The following is an 18,790-nucleotide window of genomic DNA, read 5'->3' on the forward strand; positions in this document are numbered from 1 at the left end:
CTAAAATGTATGCTGTACTGATGTGAAATGGCTGCCTGTCTCTTTGCTGAAATCATAAACCAAAACAAAAACTAAAATGGTGAACAGAAAAAAATGTTGTTAAAATAGGTGTGTCTACAGGTCTTTTATCAACGTGAGGAATACCTGCACCTGAATGTAGTGGATCAGCATTCTTGCAGTGAGAACAGGTAGGTGGTTTGTTCTGGGAAAAGTAATTGAAAGAAAGTTATTTTATCACAGTCAGTTGGAGGATGGGTATAATAATGAAGGCTGTCAAAGTAGTGTACGCACCTGCTTGTGCTCGTGCATGAACTGCCCAAGCACAGCTTTTTTGAAGCATGCCAGGGCTAAGGAAGTGTACCGTACAGAGGGATTAAACGAACTGGACTTCAGCTGTGTGTCTGCCTTTTCAAAGGTAACAAAATTGACCTTAACAGGCTACAAAGTGACTTAACTGTTTGAATACAAGACGAAAAGAGAAGTAAATGTGTCATTATTCAAATAATCCATTAAATCCATTTCAGGTAGCCTATAACAATTTCACTATTATTTTGTATTGAAACACAATGTGAAATTGTGACATAATCTTTAAAGAATTGTGACTATCCTGTAAAGAGAAGTTGTTTTTTTATTTCCCACACATTTAGAAAAATGTAGGTAAATACACACACATTCAATGTTTGATTATAATATCTAAAAGTCTATTAAAAGCCTTGTATAATTTAGCTGGGAAATTAAAAGTATTGGTACAACTGCAAAAATGCTAAATATTGCTGCTGATTAGGCCGTCTTAGTATTGTGCTCCCTGTACTCCGAATACATTTGCTTCTTTAGTTAAGAGTCACATTAAAAATAATCTAAATAAAGATCATTTAAATAAAACCGGCTAAATCATTTCATTTTCATTTGTTCATTAAACTTACTAGACTCGTCTGATAATAGACAAGGGCTACATGAATAAGAGGACATGTGATTGGCTAAGGTTTATGGCAGGTGATATCTTGATACTCATGGTGGGGAGTTCAAGTTGCACAGCCACGAATAACAGGATCGACTGTATTGAGGCATATTGAATTCCTTCATGAGAAACAAAAAGTTAACCTTGATCTGAATTGATTGAAATATGTCTTCTGTTTTAGGGTGACTGATATTCTGACGCAGACGTCAGTGGACCGCCCGTAAAACTCCAATGGCTTTATGGTAATGAATTCAAACGCTCGGGTAATGACATAGATGAGGGTGGGATATTCAGGCACCAGAGATGAGGGTGTATTGGGTCATAAATAATAGGCTACTTTGTTAAAAAGAAATGTACAAAGGGCTTTTGGGGGGGGGAAAGGGTTGAAATTGTAACATTTACACATGTCTGAAACAGTAATGAAATTGTTGCCTGACTAAAAAGTGATGTAGTTGTACTCTGTTATTATGGAGGATTTAAGAGACTTTTCTCCAGGAATGGAACAAATGAAGACCAGGCATCAGCAGAGAAGAAGCAAAAAGGTAAAAGACAGACAGAAGAAGAGACAAGCACATTTGTTTGTTTATTTGGATCCCCATAATTTCTTCCTGGGGTCCGCCGTTTGTATTGTGACAATACATTTTACAGATTGATATTTTAAATAAAAAGAAATTCACAAACATTCCACAACATATCTACAATAACTCAACATGATAAAGACTATTCAAATAAATGAACAAAAATCCAAAAGAAACAACCACAAAGGCTCCTTCTGATTTAGAGCATCTAAAAGGTAACATGGTGACACAAAAAAGCCACAGTAGTCCTATCAGTACTGACTAAAGTTTCTCTGTTGATAATGTTCATTAAGACTTACAATAGTAGTACTTTTTTGTTTAAAATGACTTGGGAGTGGGATCGTCGGTGGCGCGGCGGCAGTGCGCGCGATCCCATGTGTTGAGGCTGTAGTCCTCGCGCGCGGGCGGCCCGGGTTCGCGTCTGGCCTGTGGCCCATTTCCCGCATGTCTCTCCCCCTTTCCGACTCTATCCACTGTCCTCCCTCTATAATAAAGGCATAAAAGGCCCAAAAATAAATCTTTAAAATGACTTGGGAGTGAGCTTAATTCCAGCATTGCTCTGTTTGTTATTGAATGTTGAGAGGCCTCCCACAGCATTATGCCTTGTTGGATAATGGTGAGTGTCTGTACTGAAGGATAATCTTATACAAGTTAAAAGGACTTTTAGTAGTTATTATGTTCTGTAAGAAAACCAATTGTGAATACAATAATCGATGTTTAACTTCAAACCATGCTTTCATTCATTTCACTGTCATTTGATCCCAACCCACATGAGAGAGCTACTCGTGCAGCTTTATTCTGGACCAGTTGCGATTTTTGTTACTTATAGAAATACTTGACCAAACCACAGAGCAATACTCAAGATGAGAGAAAAATAATGCTGGAATGACTTATTTATGTGTTTGTTGTCAATGATAACTCCCAACAGTTTGATTTCTTCTACTTGTTTTATTATTGTCTGTGTTTTAGAAAGATCTAAAATGATTTTATTACCACTGACCCAATCTACCACTGACTTAAGCTCGCTCTCTTTAATGACTATTTAATTCATTGATGTTTCCATCAAAGGTTCCCTTCTTTTAAATGTTATGCTCCTGTAAGAAATACTGTATGTATCTGGTTGTAAAACAGACTGACATTAATACTGAGGCATATTAATGACTAACCACAGAAGACAAGAAAATGAGTGACAAAACTGACATTTTTCTATAGATTCAATTTTAATGTCTTAAAGTGATGTCACAAGGTAAGGGTCAGACTGTGTGATCAATAGCAAGCTGAAGAAACATCCCCTTTAAAAGTTTTCCACCTAAAAGATTCACAAGGATAGCTAGATTGTGAAAAGAAAGAAAGAGGAGATTTTTGTAATAAAACAATAGTGCCACAAAATTAGCACTATAGCTAAAAAAAACAAACAACTTGAGCATAATGTGGCAAGTCAGAAATTATTAAAATGATGTTAAATACTGATGAATGTAACGTCCTATTGCTCTGTGTTATATCCACATTCTCCACCTTCCTGTTAATTACCAACATGCATTGATAAATTCTCTCTTTTTGTTTTGTTAAAGTTACACGGACACTCCGCGGTCTGAAAAATCAGGGAGCAACATGTTATCTCAACAGTGTTCTGCAGATTCTCTTTATGACCACTGAGCTTCACGAGAGGTTTGACACAACTCATCTTTACTGATTTAACACTATTAGGTCAAGTTAGAGTCAACGTTGTTTTATGAAGTGCTATATGTAAGTTCATCTAGGTGACGGGGCTGTTTTGTTAAAAAATGATCTGTAGTTAGTTTTTGTTAATATAAAGACTAGAATCAAGAATGTATTGTACAAACAAATAATACAGTCACCCTGTGAGAAAATGTACAGAAAAATATCAGGATTTAAGTGATACGTTTTTACAGAAGCCCTGAGAGGAAAGGCCTCCCTACAAATAATTGTATTCACTTTTCCTGTGAGAACGAGTAAATACTTAGCAGTTGTTTTCTTAATATCTCAATGTCTTTATATTTTTATCTCAGGAAACTAGTCATTTTCTCAAGAGATTTCTTAACAGAGAAAAAGAAAATGTTTGGATTCATGTAAGTTAAAATGTGATCCATTTTTAGAATCAACTTTAAAATCAACCTTTAAAGATAGATAGATAGATAGATAGATAGATAGATAGATAGATAGATAGATAGATAGATAGATAGATAGATACTTTATTGATCCCGAGGGAAATTCAAAATTTAAAGTTGTAGTTTTAAGGTTAAACCTTAAAATATGTATTTATGTGTGTTTGTTTGTTTAAGTCCATTTCATAACATGAGAAGTTTAACATCATAACATGAAAAACCACATTGTTAGAGCAATAAATTGACCACCATGATACATTTATTCACTTGTTAACAGCAATACTCCTTTAAAGTTTAGGATACTAAACAAATAACAAAAGGAAAGAACATTGTTTGAAGTTTATAAATAGTTCTCATTCTTTCTCAAGGTTGGATCCAAAATCTCATGATACAGATAAGGTGCTGAGAAACCTCTTTGACAAACTGGAAAATCAAATAAGTGAAACCAAAAACATCACAAAGACTTTTGGCATTAAAAACGGTAAGTTGACTACCGTGCAAGAAGTCACTTTATAGCTGCAAAGAAATGCTACTGTGGTGTTTCAATTGAATTTCACGTTTCATTTTCAGTGCATCAACAACGTGATGCTGCTGAATGCCTGGAGATGATTTTGAAAAAAGTCAGCCCACACGCCTCCCAGGTGAGCGTGACATAAAATCAGGATCTTTAAGAAGACACTTTAATAGACAGGACCAAAAAAAATCAACAGATAAACAGAAACATCTGTGATCTGAAAAAAATCTGAAAATGTAAACAATCAAAATAAAAGGTCCCTTCATATTTTTCCCATACGACAATCATTTTCCATACGTCATTATAGTTTAAATATTATTTGTTCTTTTACATAAAATAAACGTATGTCTTTACAGGTTTTCAAAGGAGAGCTGAAATACTCGACAACATGCTCCGAAGGCCACAACCTCAACACAGAGACAAATCCATTTCTGACTCTTCCACTGTCACTGAAGGATGATAACTCATATTTCGATTTGGTGAGCCCAGAGGATCTGGCAAGGCAGGCAATTGCTTGAGGCCCCAGGCCAGTAGGGCCCCCCCCAACGGCTGACAAACTTTAAATCACAGCATGGCCTCAAAATGTGCAAATTTTGCAATGACAGTAAGAAACCTCCTTAATGGGGCCCCATCTGACAGAACTCTTAATGCCTTGCTCAGTGTTGGGTACAATATTACTGTGTAAATAATAATGGACTCTAGTTGGAGGGGCCCTCAAAGAATGTTTGGCGAGGGCCCCAACAGACCCGAGAAGCGCAGCTGGGTGAGCTAATGAAGTTCAGAGTTCTGGTTTAGTATTTATATCCACTTCTTCTTATACAATAACTTTCAGTAACACCATGAGACCCAAAGACTGACTAACTGTAAATGTTAGCTTACAGAACATGTGCTTGTTACTTTAAATGAAAAATTAGCTGGATGCTAACTTTAGCTGCTGTCTGAGTGTGACAAACTGATTTTCATCAATGTTTTTTTATATTAAAATGTCAGTACAGCACTATAGCAGCATTAGTGCCACTGTTAGTGTGATGTCAGAGATTAATGTGAGATCTGTGAGCCTATTGGAATTTCTTTGCCTGCTTTCATGTTTTCCCAGGAGAGTGACTTTGACAACATTTTCCAGACAAAATCCTTCACTGGAGACAACCTGGTGTACTGTGAGCAATGTGAAAAGAGAACAGAGGCCACCAGTGTGAGTAAATACACCGACAGGATCCTGACCTTGTATAAAGCTTTGACTTCATTTAAAATCGTCTATTGAACATTACATGTTTGACATCAAATGTGTCTGCTTATATTTCCAGGAATGTGAGATGGTGACATTTCCTCGTATTCTGGTTCTACTTCTAAAGAGATTTGACTTTGACAACGACACCATGTCATATTTCAAATCAGACCGCTGTGTAAAGATTCCACGTACATTACAGAGAAAGGCAAGAGGAAGTACATTTAAACGATTTGACTGTTGTTTGGTTTAAAAAATCTCATAATGTAATTGAGTGTGTTCGTCTGTAGAACCACACATACAATCTGTGTGGGGTTGTGAATCACATGGGCTGGCTAAAAGGAGGACACTACACTGCCACCATCCTGTGCAAAGAGGACGAAACCTGGTATGACTGTAATGACAGTCATGTCAGAAAGGTGAGTTTGAACTCGTCTGTTTTAATTCACAATATTTAAAATGTAAAAAAACAACCTCAACAATCACTTGTTTTTTATAACACTTGCAGCTTGAAGAACAACCATTTGCTGGGGACGCTGAGACTTACAAGTATGTTTAGTGAACACAGTCTTATGAAGTCTGACACATCTGACAAACAGTCTTACCATACAGCCCCTTTAGAAGTTGACTTTTCCCATATGAAGTCAATTTGTACAGGTTCCTTTTTTTCATAGGAGCACTAATTTATTACCTTGAAGCCAACATTAACAGTATGTCTTTAAACAGGCTTAGAAGACCATGTGTTATAATTGAGAGTGCTGAGTGTCTACAGTACTGAATGGATAGATGTTCTTCTGTTTTCAAGGCCAAGAATAAAAATCTGACATATGATCTAAATATTTAATTTATGTGTTTAGATTTTTATGTTATGAAAACAGTAACTTAAATTATTTGTTCAACAGATCCAGCACTGCATATCTGCTGGTGTACAGAGGTAAGACAACAGAGATATCGATGTTGACTAAAATATTTACAGATAGTTAATCAGCGCATTGTTTTCATCTTGTTGAAAAGCCTCAGAGAGTTTAACAGACGAGGTGGCAGATCAACAGAATGAACAGAGTAGAGACAAAAGGGAACTCCAAAGAAAATGTGGCGAAAATGATCATCATTGCAGGCGCACACACACACACACACACACACACACACACACACACACACACACACACACACACACACACACACACACACACACACACACACACACACACACACACACACACACACACACACACACACACACACACACACACACACAAATGCCTCTGCAAATGCTCCTAATCACGCAATAAGTCACATGTGATGGTTTTGGGTCCATTGCTCTGTTAAGGCCGTGGAGAGTGGAGGAAAACGACAGGCAAAAACTCACGTCCACACTATACGGGGATTTCAATGCTCGTCGTTTATTTAAATAAACACTCCAACCTTATCAAGCCCGGTTGTACGGCTACTATCGTTTCATACATGAACAAAATAGTGCCATATTTGACCATCATTGTTGTTCTATAAAATAAAGAAAACAGGAGCGAAAAATAATACGTCCGACCAGCGTAGTGTGCGCATCGTTCCACGAGGAGCAGGTAGCACAGGCGCTGCTTGATGACGTCGCCACTAAGCGACACAGTATACACATTGTTAAAGGTACATTCCATAATCACAACCGTTACATATTCCCCCCCGGTGAGACAAAGGCTGTCCTCAGCCGTACACAGAGATACAGTCTATACTAAACATACCCTCATACATGAGTAAGTAGTTAAGCTGCCAGGACAAAGTAGGATAATATACAGTGGATTAATCAGGTAACCGGCATACATGTCAGTACCAGGTAAATGGAAGTCCTTAAACATCAAAAATAAACAAAACACAAGTTTAGGCTCCTAAAACAAACACAGCATGAAATCCCTTTTTATGCATGAAAAATAATATCTAACCATATCAAGTCCCAATATGAAACCAAAACTCACTGTTCTTCTTGTTGTGTACAGAATAAACAAAACACTACCGCTCTGGTAGGATGCATAATGAATTCACACCACTGACAATAGAACAATCGTTTTTTTTTTTTTTTAAAACACATATGAACAACAACCAGAAAGTGTTCATTCTAAATCCAATCTGGTAGCATGATACGGGTTCGTCCACCTAATGTCTGACCATCCAGAGGTCACTCTGGGATTTAGTCTAGGTCTTAGGTTGTAGTGTCTAGCACGGTCAGTGACGGAGTCAGACAGAGGCGGGTCAACATCTTGTGGGCCAGAGTCTAGAGTCATATCGTCAGTCTCTCGAACAGAGTTCTGAGCAGGGTCAAAGGGGTCATAGTCAGCGTCAGCGACGTTGTCAGCAGGCCCAGGTTCGTTTTCTGGTAAGTCAGGACATCGTTCATCAGGGTTCACATGACTCTTACGTTTGCTGGCTGAAGCTGAGGTCCACGTGTGGAACGGCTGTATGTTCACTACATGAAAAACTCCAGCTTCCTCTCCAGTGTCAGCTTTCGTGAGACTATAGTTCACATCAGAGAGTCTCTGGGAGATGCGGTATGGGCCAGCAAATAGTGGGGCCAGCTTGGCTGTGAAGTTAGTCAGCGCGTCAGACCTTGGATGGGTCTTTACTCTGACAAGATCCCCAATCTTGTAGGAGACTTGACGACGTCTCAGGTCATAGTAACGTTTCTGGCGATCGTGACTCTCAGAAAGCACCGCTCGGGCGTGATCATGTGCTTCTTGAAGAGAGGCTTTCAGGCATTCCGGATAGGGGATTCCGGGGTCATCCATCCCATCAGGTGTGGGCTGAGTGACGAGGTCAAGTGGAGTCTCTAGCTCTCGGCCATACAACATCATAGAGGGACTAAGGCCTGTGCTCTCGTGGGGTGCTGTGCGTAATGCAAAACAGATCTGAGGGATGAATTTGTCCCATGACGTGTGCTTGTCTCCCACATATGCACGAATGGCTGTTTTTAGAGTACGATTGACGCGCTCTGTTGCATTTGTCTGTGGATGATACGCCGTAGTGAGCCTGTGCTCAGTCCCAAGTGTAGATACAACGTGCTCAAAGAGGTCGCTTACGAATGGTGTCCCTCTGTCTGATATGAGGTATGTTGGAGCACCGTGTCGGGCAAAGATGTCGGTGATAAACTTGTTAGCTGCGACCTGAGCATTTGCTTCTTTCACTGCGCTCACCTCAATCCATTTTGAAAAGTAATCCACGAAGACGAGGATGTAAGCATTTCCATTTTGTGTGCGAGGCAGTGGGCCGACATAGTCCACACCTGTGTATTCCCAAGGCCTTTGTGGGCGAATCGGGACCATAAGACCAGCTGGTTTTCTTTGATTTGGCTTGGTGATCTGACATACAGCGCACGAGACCACATAGTTCTTGACATCAGAGGCCATTGTCGGCCAAAAGAACCTGAGCCGAAGGCGTGCCAGAGTCTTTGTAATGCCCAGATGACCAGCTGTGGGATGGTCATGATAATGCTTCAGTAGACAACCCCGTATGGCAGTAGGGGCGTACAGTTTCATTTGTTTTAGTGGGTGTAGACCACATTTGGTTTTTGGGTCAAGGAAGTAGAGGAGACCATCTTGCACCGCATACTGAAGAGGGACGTGGCTTTCATCCACATTTTGTCGGTCATCGTCCAACTGACGGAGTAACTCGCCAGTTACTGGATCCTCCAGCTGAAGCTGTCGCACGTTTAGGCGGTCTGTCAGCATCACTGGGGGCAGTGTACGGAGATCCAAGCTCCCTATCGTAGCATATGCAGGCAAGAGATCCATGGGAGAGTCAGTTGCGGGTAGAGGGTTTCTGGACAAGGCGTCAGGTACTTTGTTACGTTCACCAGGTTTATGGACTATATCGAAGTCGAAGTCCTGGAGTCGGAGAGACCATCGAGCCAGTCTGCCAGAAGGATTGGGACGAGACATCAGCCACCTGAGGCTGCTATGGTCTGTGAAAACAGTCACATGGAGGCCTTCGACATACGGCCTGAAGTGCTCCAAAGCCCATATGACGGCCAAACACTCCTTCTCCGGCGTCGAGTATGGTTTTTCAGCCTTGTGCAGAGCGCGGCTAGCATATGCCACTGCAACATCTCTGCCTTCGGTGTCTCTTTGCATCAGCGCTGCTCCAAGGCCAGCATCACATGCGTCTGTATGAATGAAGAAAGGACGTGAAAAGTCTGGGAATCTCAATACAGGTGCCGAAGTTATGCTACTCTTCAGGAAATCCACAGCTTTTTGGCAGTTGCTGTCCCAGTTGAACGGGGCATCTTTCTTTGTGAGGGCAAAGAGCGGCTCAGCATGCTTGGCATAATCTTGCACAAAGCGACGGTAATAACCTGTTAGGCCAAGAAACTGTCGCACGTCCTTTACAGTAGACGGCACCTTGAATTCCATCACAGCTTTCACTTTGTCTGGGTCAGGGTGAACGCCAGATGGGGTGACACGGTAGCCGAGGAAGGTCAGCTCACTGAGGCAGAACTGACATTTGATTAGTTTTAAGGAAAGACCGGCCGACTTCAGTCTGGCGAGGACTTCTTCCAGGTCCGCCAGATGTTGTTCAAAGGTGGGCGAGGCAACAACAATGTCGTCGAGGTACACAGCACATGACTTGTATATGAGGCCAGCAAGGACTGAGTTCATGAGCCTCTGAAAGGTGGCAGGCGCGTTACAAAGACCAAAGGGGAGGACTCTGAACTGAAACAGGCCACAGTGTGTGATGAAAGCAGTTTTTGGTCTGGATTTCTCGGCGACAGCCACATGCCAATAACCTCGAGTAAGGTCCAGGGTGGTGAGAAATTTTCCTCTGGACAGGAAGTCAAGAGACTCATCAACTCGTGGTAAAGGATATGAGTCCTTTACTGTCAGTTGGTTGAGACCCCGAAAGTCTACACAGAACCGTGGGTCGCGAGGGGGCCTGTTCACTATGACCACAGGAGCGGCCCAGGGCCCTGATGCTGGCTCGATGATGCCTTCCTGTAGCATCATTTGAACTTGTTCCTCAATTATCCGTTTCTTAGCAGGAGAGGTGCGATAAGGGGGAAGGTTGACAGGCTTTGCATCTCCGGTGACAATGACATGTTCAGTGAGGGAGGTGCGGCCGAGGCGACCATCGAACAGATCACTGTAGTCTTCAAGCAGCTTTAACAGCTCTGTTTTCTCGTTCTCCACTAAGTTTGCTTGGTCTACCTTATCACGAAGGGCAGGTTGTGGAGAATCGAGACACATCATGATTTCATTTGACAGACATGTTGCATCTAGTCCATCTTCAACAAAGTCATCAAGGCAGAGTGAGTCGTCACCCCTGAGCACAGTTCTAGTAGGCACATGTATGGTGATTGATGCACGTTTCATAAAGTCCATTCCCATAACTAGGGGAGAGGAGAGTCCAGGGATTATAACAAACCGCTGATAGAAACGTTTGCCCATAAACCCGATTGTTAGCCAGGTGACCCCTGATGGGTTGCAGGGTGCGCTGTTTGCGAGCCGGATTGGCGGGCCTGACCATGTGTTAGTGTAGGATCCGTTCTGAATATTTTCGTGGACTAAGTCTGCTCTCACAGCTGAGAGTGAGGCACCTGTGTCGAAAGTGGCTTCTATCGCTGCCCCTTTAAAACACACCTTCGCCTTAAGTGGGGTGTTCCATAATGACTCTGAAGTTTCATCTTCCACGTGACCGAGCACAGGTTGATCATTTGGGGTGGGCGATGGAGGGGGAGGCGGGGTTAGCGACTGGGGGGAGGGTTGCCTCTGCGAAATGTCCTCCCCCCCTGGAAGTTTTCCTGCTTCCTAGTGAATGGCCTTGCCTCTGCCACAGCATATCTGTTTTCAGCTCTCACAGCATCAGAGTGGGAACTAGGGTCTAGAGGTGGGTCTTGTGATAGCTCAACGGTGGGTCTAGGTGACTGTGGGGGTCTCTGGGGGCCTGTGGAACAGTTAGGGCAGGTGCGGGAAGTAAAACCCGGCATGGAGCATTTGAAGCAATAAGTTTCTCTATCGGGCATATTTTTCACTTTAGCACGGGATGGCTGAGGAGGGTTAGGGCCAAGGACAGAGTGAAGTTCATGCGCTCGCAGCATTAGCTCAATGCCTGATTTGACAGATGCGCCATAAAGCGCGACTCTGTACTTTTCAAGAGTGTGCTTACAGATCAGTTCAATTTGTTCGAGCTCTGATGGTGGACTCCTAAGTTTCTTAAATTCGCTGAGCATATGGGCAACGAACGTGGGGAGGGGTTCCTCAGGCCTTTGGACGCGGTCTAGGATACCTCTCAAGATACGCTCCTGATTGTCAGCGGGTAGGAAGACCATCCTGAACAGTTCACAGAAGTCGTTCCAAGTACAAACATGAGTTTTGAGCACGCTGAACCACTTCTTCGGCTCTTTAGCTAGGAAGCGTGGTAGTTCCCTGAGGATCTGAATATCTGTTAAGTCGAGGGAAGACCTGTATGTATTGACAGATTGTAGCCAGTCTTCCGGATGAATTACACCATCACCAGTGAACACAGGAGGCTCAATTTTTGACTGATGCAGCGCGGCTGCAAGAACTCTTGTAGTATTGTTGATTTCAAGAGAATTCGACTGAAGGCGTGAAGCAGGTGTAACAGCTGGAGTGCGATCCGGAGCCATCATGTCAGAATACTGAGGTCTCATGTAGGAAGAATCAGGTGCATGTGGGGTCGAAGCGAACATTGGGACAAGATTAGCGGGCTGAGCAGGGGGGGCTTTGAGGCCTGTCTTGTTGCTTTGGTCCCATTGCCGTAAGATACTTTTCTGTAGCTCAAGAGAATCATGCAGACACATCTGAAGCATCTCCACCTCGGCTTGCAGACTCTTCACCTCCAGCTCAAGGTCAGCAGTGGGCAGACTCCGAGTGGCTCGAGGTGGGAGGGGCATAAAGTCAACGTGAACGTCGCAGTCAGTTAAGTCAGGATGGGTCGCCATTGTATGTGTTTTTTTTTTGTTTTTTTTTTTAGAGACAAATATTAGTTAACTTCCAAAAGTGATTCATATAATTATAAATGTAGCTCGGGTCTACTAAACCACACAGTGTAGCAAATACTGCGATAAGGTATAGACATTAGACAGTGTACTCCTTTAAATCACTCGTAGAGAAAATATTTTTCACTGAAAACACACCAGAAATACAAGAGAAAAATTAGAAATGGCATAAACAGCAGGAAAACACCTCTCTTGTAAATACTGAATGAAATCACTGAAATATAGATTATGAATAAAGTGTTATTCACAAATAAGTTATGCCAACCACAGTCTGAATAGTTATTTTCACACACTTGTAAGAGGCGATAACTACAGTTTCAGTCTATCAATGCTGTGTTTCTTCTTCCTTTTCTCCTTTATTTGTTAGTAATTATTCCAGTTAGTATACTTTACCCAACCGATCACGTCAGCTCCACAGAAACAGTCCGGGCATGAGTGACGGAAATCCACGGGGGAAAAGAGCAGGAGAGTGGCAGGCGCTGGGGAGGAGAAAAACACGTCTTTGGGGATCCGAGGAGCCTTCACGTACAGCCAGGGACGGAGCACTCAGTAACAGCAAACCGGGAGCCGTCGCCGCGTCCACCGGGTCGCCTACCGTAGCTGCCGGAGGGAAACTCTGTACACCGAAACTCCAAAAGTCCAGGAAACGTGGAGCGTTCCGTCTGAAGCCGACTCTCTGTCCGTCCGCGCTGCGACACTCCCGCGCGCGTACCCGCTTGTGACTTTGATGTCGCCGAAAAGCGCGGCCAAGCTTAACACAGTCCAAAACGGCGAAAAAAGAATGGTGAAAAAAAATGTTCACTTCGAATACTAGCACTGGTCGTTGATGAAAGGTCCAAGGAAAAGTTGTTCGGGCGCCATTTGTGATGGTTTTGGGTCCATTGCTCTGTTAAGGCCGTGGAGAGTGGAGGAAAACGACAGGCAAAAACTCACGTCCACACTATACGGGGATTTCAATGCTCGTCGTTTATTTAAATAAACACTCCAACCTTATCAAGCCCGGTTGTACGGCTACTATCGTTTCATACATGAACAAAATAGTGCCATATTTGACCATCATTGTTGTTCTATAAAATAAAGAAAACAGGAGCGAAAAATAATACGTCCGACCAGCGTAGTGTGCGCATCGTTCCACGAGGAGCAGGTAGCACAGGCGCTGCTTGATGACGTCGCCACTAAGCGACACAGTATACACATTGTTAAAGGTACATTCCATAATCACAACCGTTACACACATCATCATCCTCCTTCCCCTTCCATTCCATCGCGCGACCAAGGTTGCACACTTGAAAGCTCTATTATTGTTTTTTCATACATCAATTCTATGCGCATTTACCATTTAGGGCATTAGGTATGAGCTCTGCGGTGTCCCGTTCTGAGCCAAACAGAGGCGGCCCATTTCCGATGTAGTTGATTGTTGAAATGTTTCTTTTTAAATGATCTCCACAGAAAAGTTTCTGTGTTATGAATACCATTTTAACCTAAAAGGGTAAGTTAGTGGTGAGGAATCCACAGGGATGGTTAAAAACCGTCAATCGATGAGAAAATGCCTGTTGTTTAAAATTGTATGTAAATCATAATGCCCAGTGGGAGGGGCTTTTTGTTTTAAAAGAGGGCTGCTTGAGACCTTGAGGGAGTTCACTCCGAGTTACAGAGAAGGTAACAGCTTTAGGAGAGAAATCTTTGTTTGCTCGCTACTCATGTGGGAGCTTTGTTTTTTTGTAAATATTTCTTGTAGATTTGTAAATTATATATTTTTTGTATTGTTTTTTTTAATCATTTTTGTAGATATTGTGCATTTGTGGAGGCCGGTGAAAAATAAATCCACCACAGTCTGCGACTACACCTGTGTTTTTTCATAAATTTTGGGGTGTTTAAGAAGAGAACCCCACCACAATCATGTCAGAGGACAGAAATCTCATGAATATAAACAACAGTGAGACAATAGAGAGGACGAAACGGGCACAAAGCCATAAGAAAGTAAAAGAGGTTAACGTTTCAAGGCTCAACATAAACAAAACCGCAGAAGATTCTCTCTTATCTGATGATCCAAACACCAGCCACTTGAGTAAATCACGTCAGGATAACCTGAGAAACGTAGAAGAGGGAATGCAACAACGCAACACACATGAAGGTGAGGCGAACATCTCCTTAGTTTTTAGCAGCTGTGCAGTTGACAGTGAAAAAAATAAATCTCACTGTATACATAAGAAGGGACTTAAATCAATAGTCTTGTTTCCATATCATTGTAAGCACTATATCCTCTTACTCAGTATAATCACACAATAAATGATCATAAAGAAAAAGTCGTAAACAAAAAACATTACATACCTGACCCTTCAAATTACTTTAAAATGACACTTTGATTCTTTCATCAAAGGTCAAATGTTTGTCAGAGAAAAATAATGTTTGTCCTACTTTCCCTCCAGAACGCACGAGATCAACCAACATTCAGAAGAAGCCACTTTGCATCGCTCTCATCGTTTGTGGTTGTTTCTTAATTGTTGTGATACTTGTTATTGTTCTGTTGACTCTAAACTTATCTTGATGGAGAGAGGGGGAGGACTCATGTCAGCAAGATGAATTCAGAAAGGTTGATTTTCAAGTTTCTACCAAGTTTCTATCTCGTTTTTGGAAAGCAAACAACGATGCTTGGACTGCCCCAAATATAACAGTTTGACACTAAACTAGCAAAAAACTTAGAAACAGTAAGCACTGGCCAAGACAACTGATAATTTCACACAGACTTCTTCAGTAGTCTGTTTGTACAATCAACATAAACCATCCTGATTTTTGATTGAAATGTCCTAAAGACACAAACAAAGCTGGCAGGTCAACTTCAGCAACTGGAATGAGCTGAAATTACACAAAGTAGTGACAAACTAACAAACAACGAAGCAGAGATGACCATTTATAGCCGGTTCAAGTCCAATTTTCATGAAGGAGAACAAATCTGTGCTCATGTTCATTTTTCTGGAAAGTCATGCATTTTAATCTTTGAAAAAATAGGGAACAAATTAAACTTTAATGACATCTTTGTTTATATGTTTGGAGAGAAATGTCGTCTGATTTTGACTCCCACATGGTGTTTGTTTGTGTCCATGTAATCTTTTTTTACTTTGTAGGCTTTGAAGACCCTTCCGTCAAGCTGCAGGCTGTTTGTGAACATCAGTGCCCCTATGTGAGATTGCCTTGGCTTGTGCTCCACCACATCTCACCCTTCATACTGGCAGATGGATCCCCATTAGCACTAGCATATGCAGCAGCTATTCTTTGTTGTTTATGCATTAAAGCCCATCACTCCAGGGCACGCTCAATTATACACGCTTTTGGAACGATGAAGACCAGGTTTCTTGCCATCTTCCCGCAAGCGCTGGAGATGTACCACACCTTTGAACCACATGTAAGTATCACTCAATAGGATGTTTTACAATTCTTTTTACAAACATCAATAAATTGTTTTACAATGCTGAAGAATAGTAAATCAAACAGGAGGATTTTTTTCTTTTCTTTTTTTTTTTTTACCATTTTATTATTTCAGGTCATAACATGTGCCTTCCTCCTCAACATCTGCCTTGCCTGGTGACATCTTGGCCCCAGAGGATGAGGCTGAGGAAGATAGTCCCCTGGAAGAAGTACCGCCAGACCACCAGTATGTGTGACATGGCAGGCGTCAGTCAAGTCAGCCCTGCAGTGAACAGTGGAGAGATCCTGAACACTCTGGAGACCACCACTTGTCAGCCATCGTGTCTCCGTTTCATGGTGGAGAAATCCCAGCAGTCCTAGATCAGGCTGTGTCCTGCTCTCCACAAGTTTATCCTGCAGTACCAACTCCCTGCTGTTTTTGTATTAAAATCAATTGTAAATACCCAATTACAGATTTTAAATATTGTATATAGATTACTATATAATAATTTACACTTTACAGTTTATTACATAAGTGTTTTTTAAATCAAAGTTCAGTTTAATTTGATTTCTGCTTGTTGTTTCAATGATAACTTTACTAGTTCATGTTGATAATTTACACAACTGACTTTACATTGTAGACAGTATATGTAACAGGGTTGTAATAACACTCTTTATACTGATACAACCAAAACTGGGGTTGTATCATGTTTCTGAATTCCATCAGAAATCCCATTTCCCTCGTGCCATACTTACTGTAGGTATGTTGCTATATATGGACGCTATGAGGATTGGATGAAGTGAAAGCACAGATGTTTCATACTTACTCTTGCATTACTGATATTCTTGTCTTTTTTTTCCAATGCCACCCATCAATGAGCTTGACAAGCATAATGACTAGTTTCCTGAGACCAAAATATAAACAAGTTGTGATATTAAGAAAACAGCTGCTTACTCGTTGTCACAGGAAAAGTGAGTTACATTTTGTAGGGAAGCCTCTCCTCTCAGGGCTTAACTTAAAACCCTGACAGTCACTTAAATCCTGATATTTTTCTGTATATTTTTATTACAGGGTAACAGCAATACATTGTCCAATACATTCTTGATCCAGGTCTTTATATTTGTAGCCGGTGGTAATGGAAACGCTGCTGTCCTGCGTGTGTATAATGGGGGGCAGGAACCATATATACATGAATGTGCACGCACGCACGCACACACACACACACACGCACACTGTATATAGCAGGAACAGTGAGTTTATTACCCCAACAATTTAGACAATAACAAAGATAGTCCCAAATAACAAAAATTGACAAAGTCAGTAACGTATGTTTCCACCATTTGCCGCAATAACAGCTTGACAGCGACGTCTAATGCTCCTAACTGATGAAGCAATGCGTTCCACACCTCTTCCACACTTAGTTCTGACAGATCAGGTTGGGTTGGGGTACGAGCATCCAGTCGCTGCTTCAGCTGGTCCCAGACGTGCTCTATGAGGTTCAGGTCAGGGGACATTGCTGGCCATACCATATGAGACACTTAACTTCCTGAAGTCGAGCTGTGACAATTCTGGCACGGTGTTGTGGAGCATAACATCTACGTGCAAGTTTCTACCAAACTGATGGTGAACTAAATTGCATATCAAGTACAATTGCTTCTTTTTCTAATCTTTATTTTCCTTATTTCTAATTTTATTATTATTATTATTTATTTTTAGTTTAAACAATTTGGATGACTGAGAGACAAAAGTACATTACAGTAATTTGTGTATAAAATTTAACACAAGAAAAAACAAAATCAACCCTTTCTGTCAAAAATCTGTTGTTCATAAATTTGTTTGGGGACTGGTAAATGTTTTCTGCCACTTGTAAATGTGTTTTATCATAGGTAAAAAAATGTTTTGTTTGTTTTATAAAGTGAAAAAATGTTTTTCAAAATGTACATTTGTCTCACATTTTGCAAGTGTTCCACATTTTGTAATTTTGCTTTGCACTTCACAGCCACTGTAGCCTTAAGTTAAGGGTGTGTGTATTTCTTTAACTCAAAGAATGAAAATGAAAGTATTATTCCACTTTATGTGTTGACTTCGCCACATGAACAAGCACTTAGCAGAAACTGACAAACAGAACAACATGGCTGTAGAAGTGGTTGTGAGCTGGTTTGGTGGAAAATCCTTTTCACTCCTCCTGTGTAACACTAAGGAGCAGCTAAAGAGCATCACAGTGCTGCAGCTGAAACAGAAGATATTCGAGATAAAGGACTCTGAAGTCACAGGTAAAATCACTTTGTATTAGGGGCCTGTATGCTGCCGTGTTCATGAAGAGTAGTGAGAGTAATTACAGTAATCTATATACAGTATGTGCCTGTTACTAAATCATTCTCTGAATAATAGAAAACTAAAGTTACTAGAGAATCAGAGTCACGTTTTGGTAGCAGACAAAATGATTTAGACGTTAGATGTTAAGTCAGCTTGTAGCTTGTGGCTTGTAGTTCATGTGTTTTCTGAGAGAGAAAACACTCTTATTATGACTTACAGAAAAGAGCTTGATCTGGTTATGACACAAATGAAATTAATATGTATGCCTATTTATGGCATAAAAAAGATGACAAGACCATCCAAGTTGTTGTGGTGATCTGGCATATAGGTCAAGTTTAGTTACTGTGTTACTGGACACTAACTTTCCCATGAGCCTTTGCTCCACAAACTGTCCAAACTCATAGCGACTGTCCATTTGGGGTCACTACAATATAGTATTTCTATATAGGGGACAGAGTACCCGGCCTTCTTGGAGTCCCTGGGAGGGGTGCTGGACAGTGCTCCGACTGGGGACTCCATTGTTCTACTGGGGGACTTCAATGCTCACGTGGGCAACGACAGTGAGATCTGGAGTGGGGTGGTTGGGATGAACGGCCTCCCTGATCTGAAACAGAGTGGTGTTCTGTTATTGGACTTCTGTGCTAGTCACAGTTTGTCCATAACAAACACC

General features: G+C 41.5%; 1 protein-coding gene across 5 annotated transcripts; it reads left to right on the forward strand.

Moving 5' to 3' along the window:
- The first annotated feature begins 118 nt into the window (after positions 1 to 118).
- On the forward strand, positions 119 to 17,070 carry LOC306841835 (ubiquitin carboxyl-terminal hydrolase 47-like). Of its 5 annotated transcripts, none has more exons than XM_079371839.1 (13): positions 137 to 188; positions 1,140 to 1,200; positions 1,454 to 1,500; positions 3,108 to 3,204; positions 4,031 to 4,143; positions 4,233 to 4,303; positions 4,533 to 4,655; positions 5,273 to 5,368; positions 5,481 to 5,820; positions 5,910 to 5,950; positions 6,304 to 6,335; positions 14,828 to 15,801; positions 15,940 to 17,070. In XM_079371839.1, the coding sequence occupies exons 2-9, from the start codon at positions 1,190 to 1,192 to the stop codon at positions 5,652 to 5,654; spliced, it is 732 nt and encodes a 243-aa protein (XP_079227965.1). In that variant the 5' UTR covers positions 137 to 188; positions 1,140 to 1,189; the 3' UTR covers positions 5,655 to 5,820; positions 5,910 to 5,950; positions 6,304 to 6,335; positions 14,828 to 15,801; positions 15,940 to 17,070. The 5 variants fall into 5 exon arrangements, with proteins under 5 accessions (XP_079227969.1, XP_079227965.1, XP_079227966.1 ...); XM_079371840.1 differs by having other exon boundaries at positions 15,524 to 15,801; XM_079371841.1 differs by lacking the exon at positions 6,304 to 6,335.
- The last annotated feature ends 1,720 nt before the right edge of the window (positions 17,071 to 18,790 follow it).

This window comes from Symphodus melops (genome assembly GCF_947650265.1).
Source record: "Symphodus melops genome assembly, chromosome: 20".
NCBI classification, from domain to species: domain Eukaryota; kingdom Metazoa; phylum Chordata; class Actinopteri; order Labriformes; family Labridae; genus Symphodus; species Symphodus melops.

Bases quoted from the DNA above. Each gene is read 5' to 3' on its own strand.
- LOC306841835 (XM_079371839.1), top strand. The intron at 4,656-5,272 runs GTGAGCCCAGAG...ATGTTTTCCCAG, and splicing joins ATAACTCATATTTCGATTTG to GAGAGTGACTTTGACAACAT. The intron at 5,369-5,480 runs GTGAGTAAATAC...TTATATTTCCAG, and splicing joins AGAGAACAGAGGCCACCAGT to GAATGTGAGATGGTGACATT.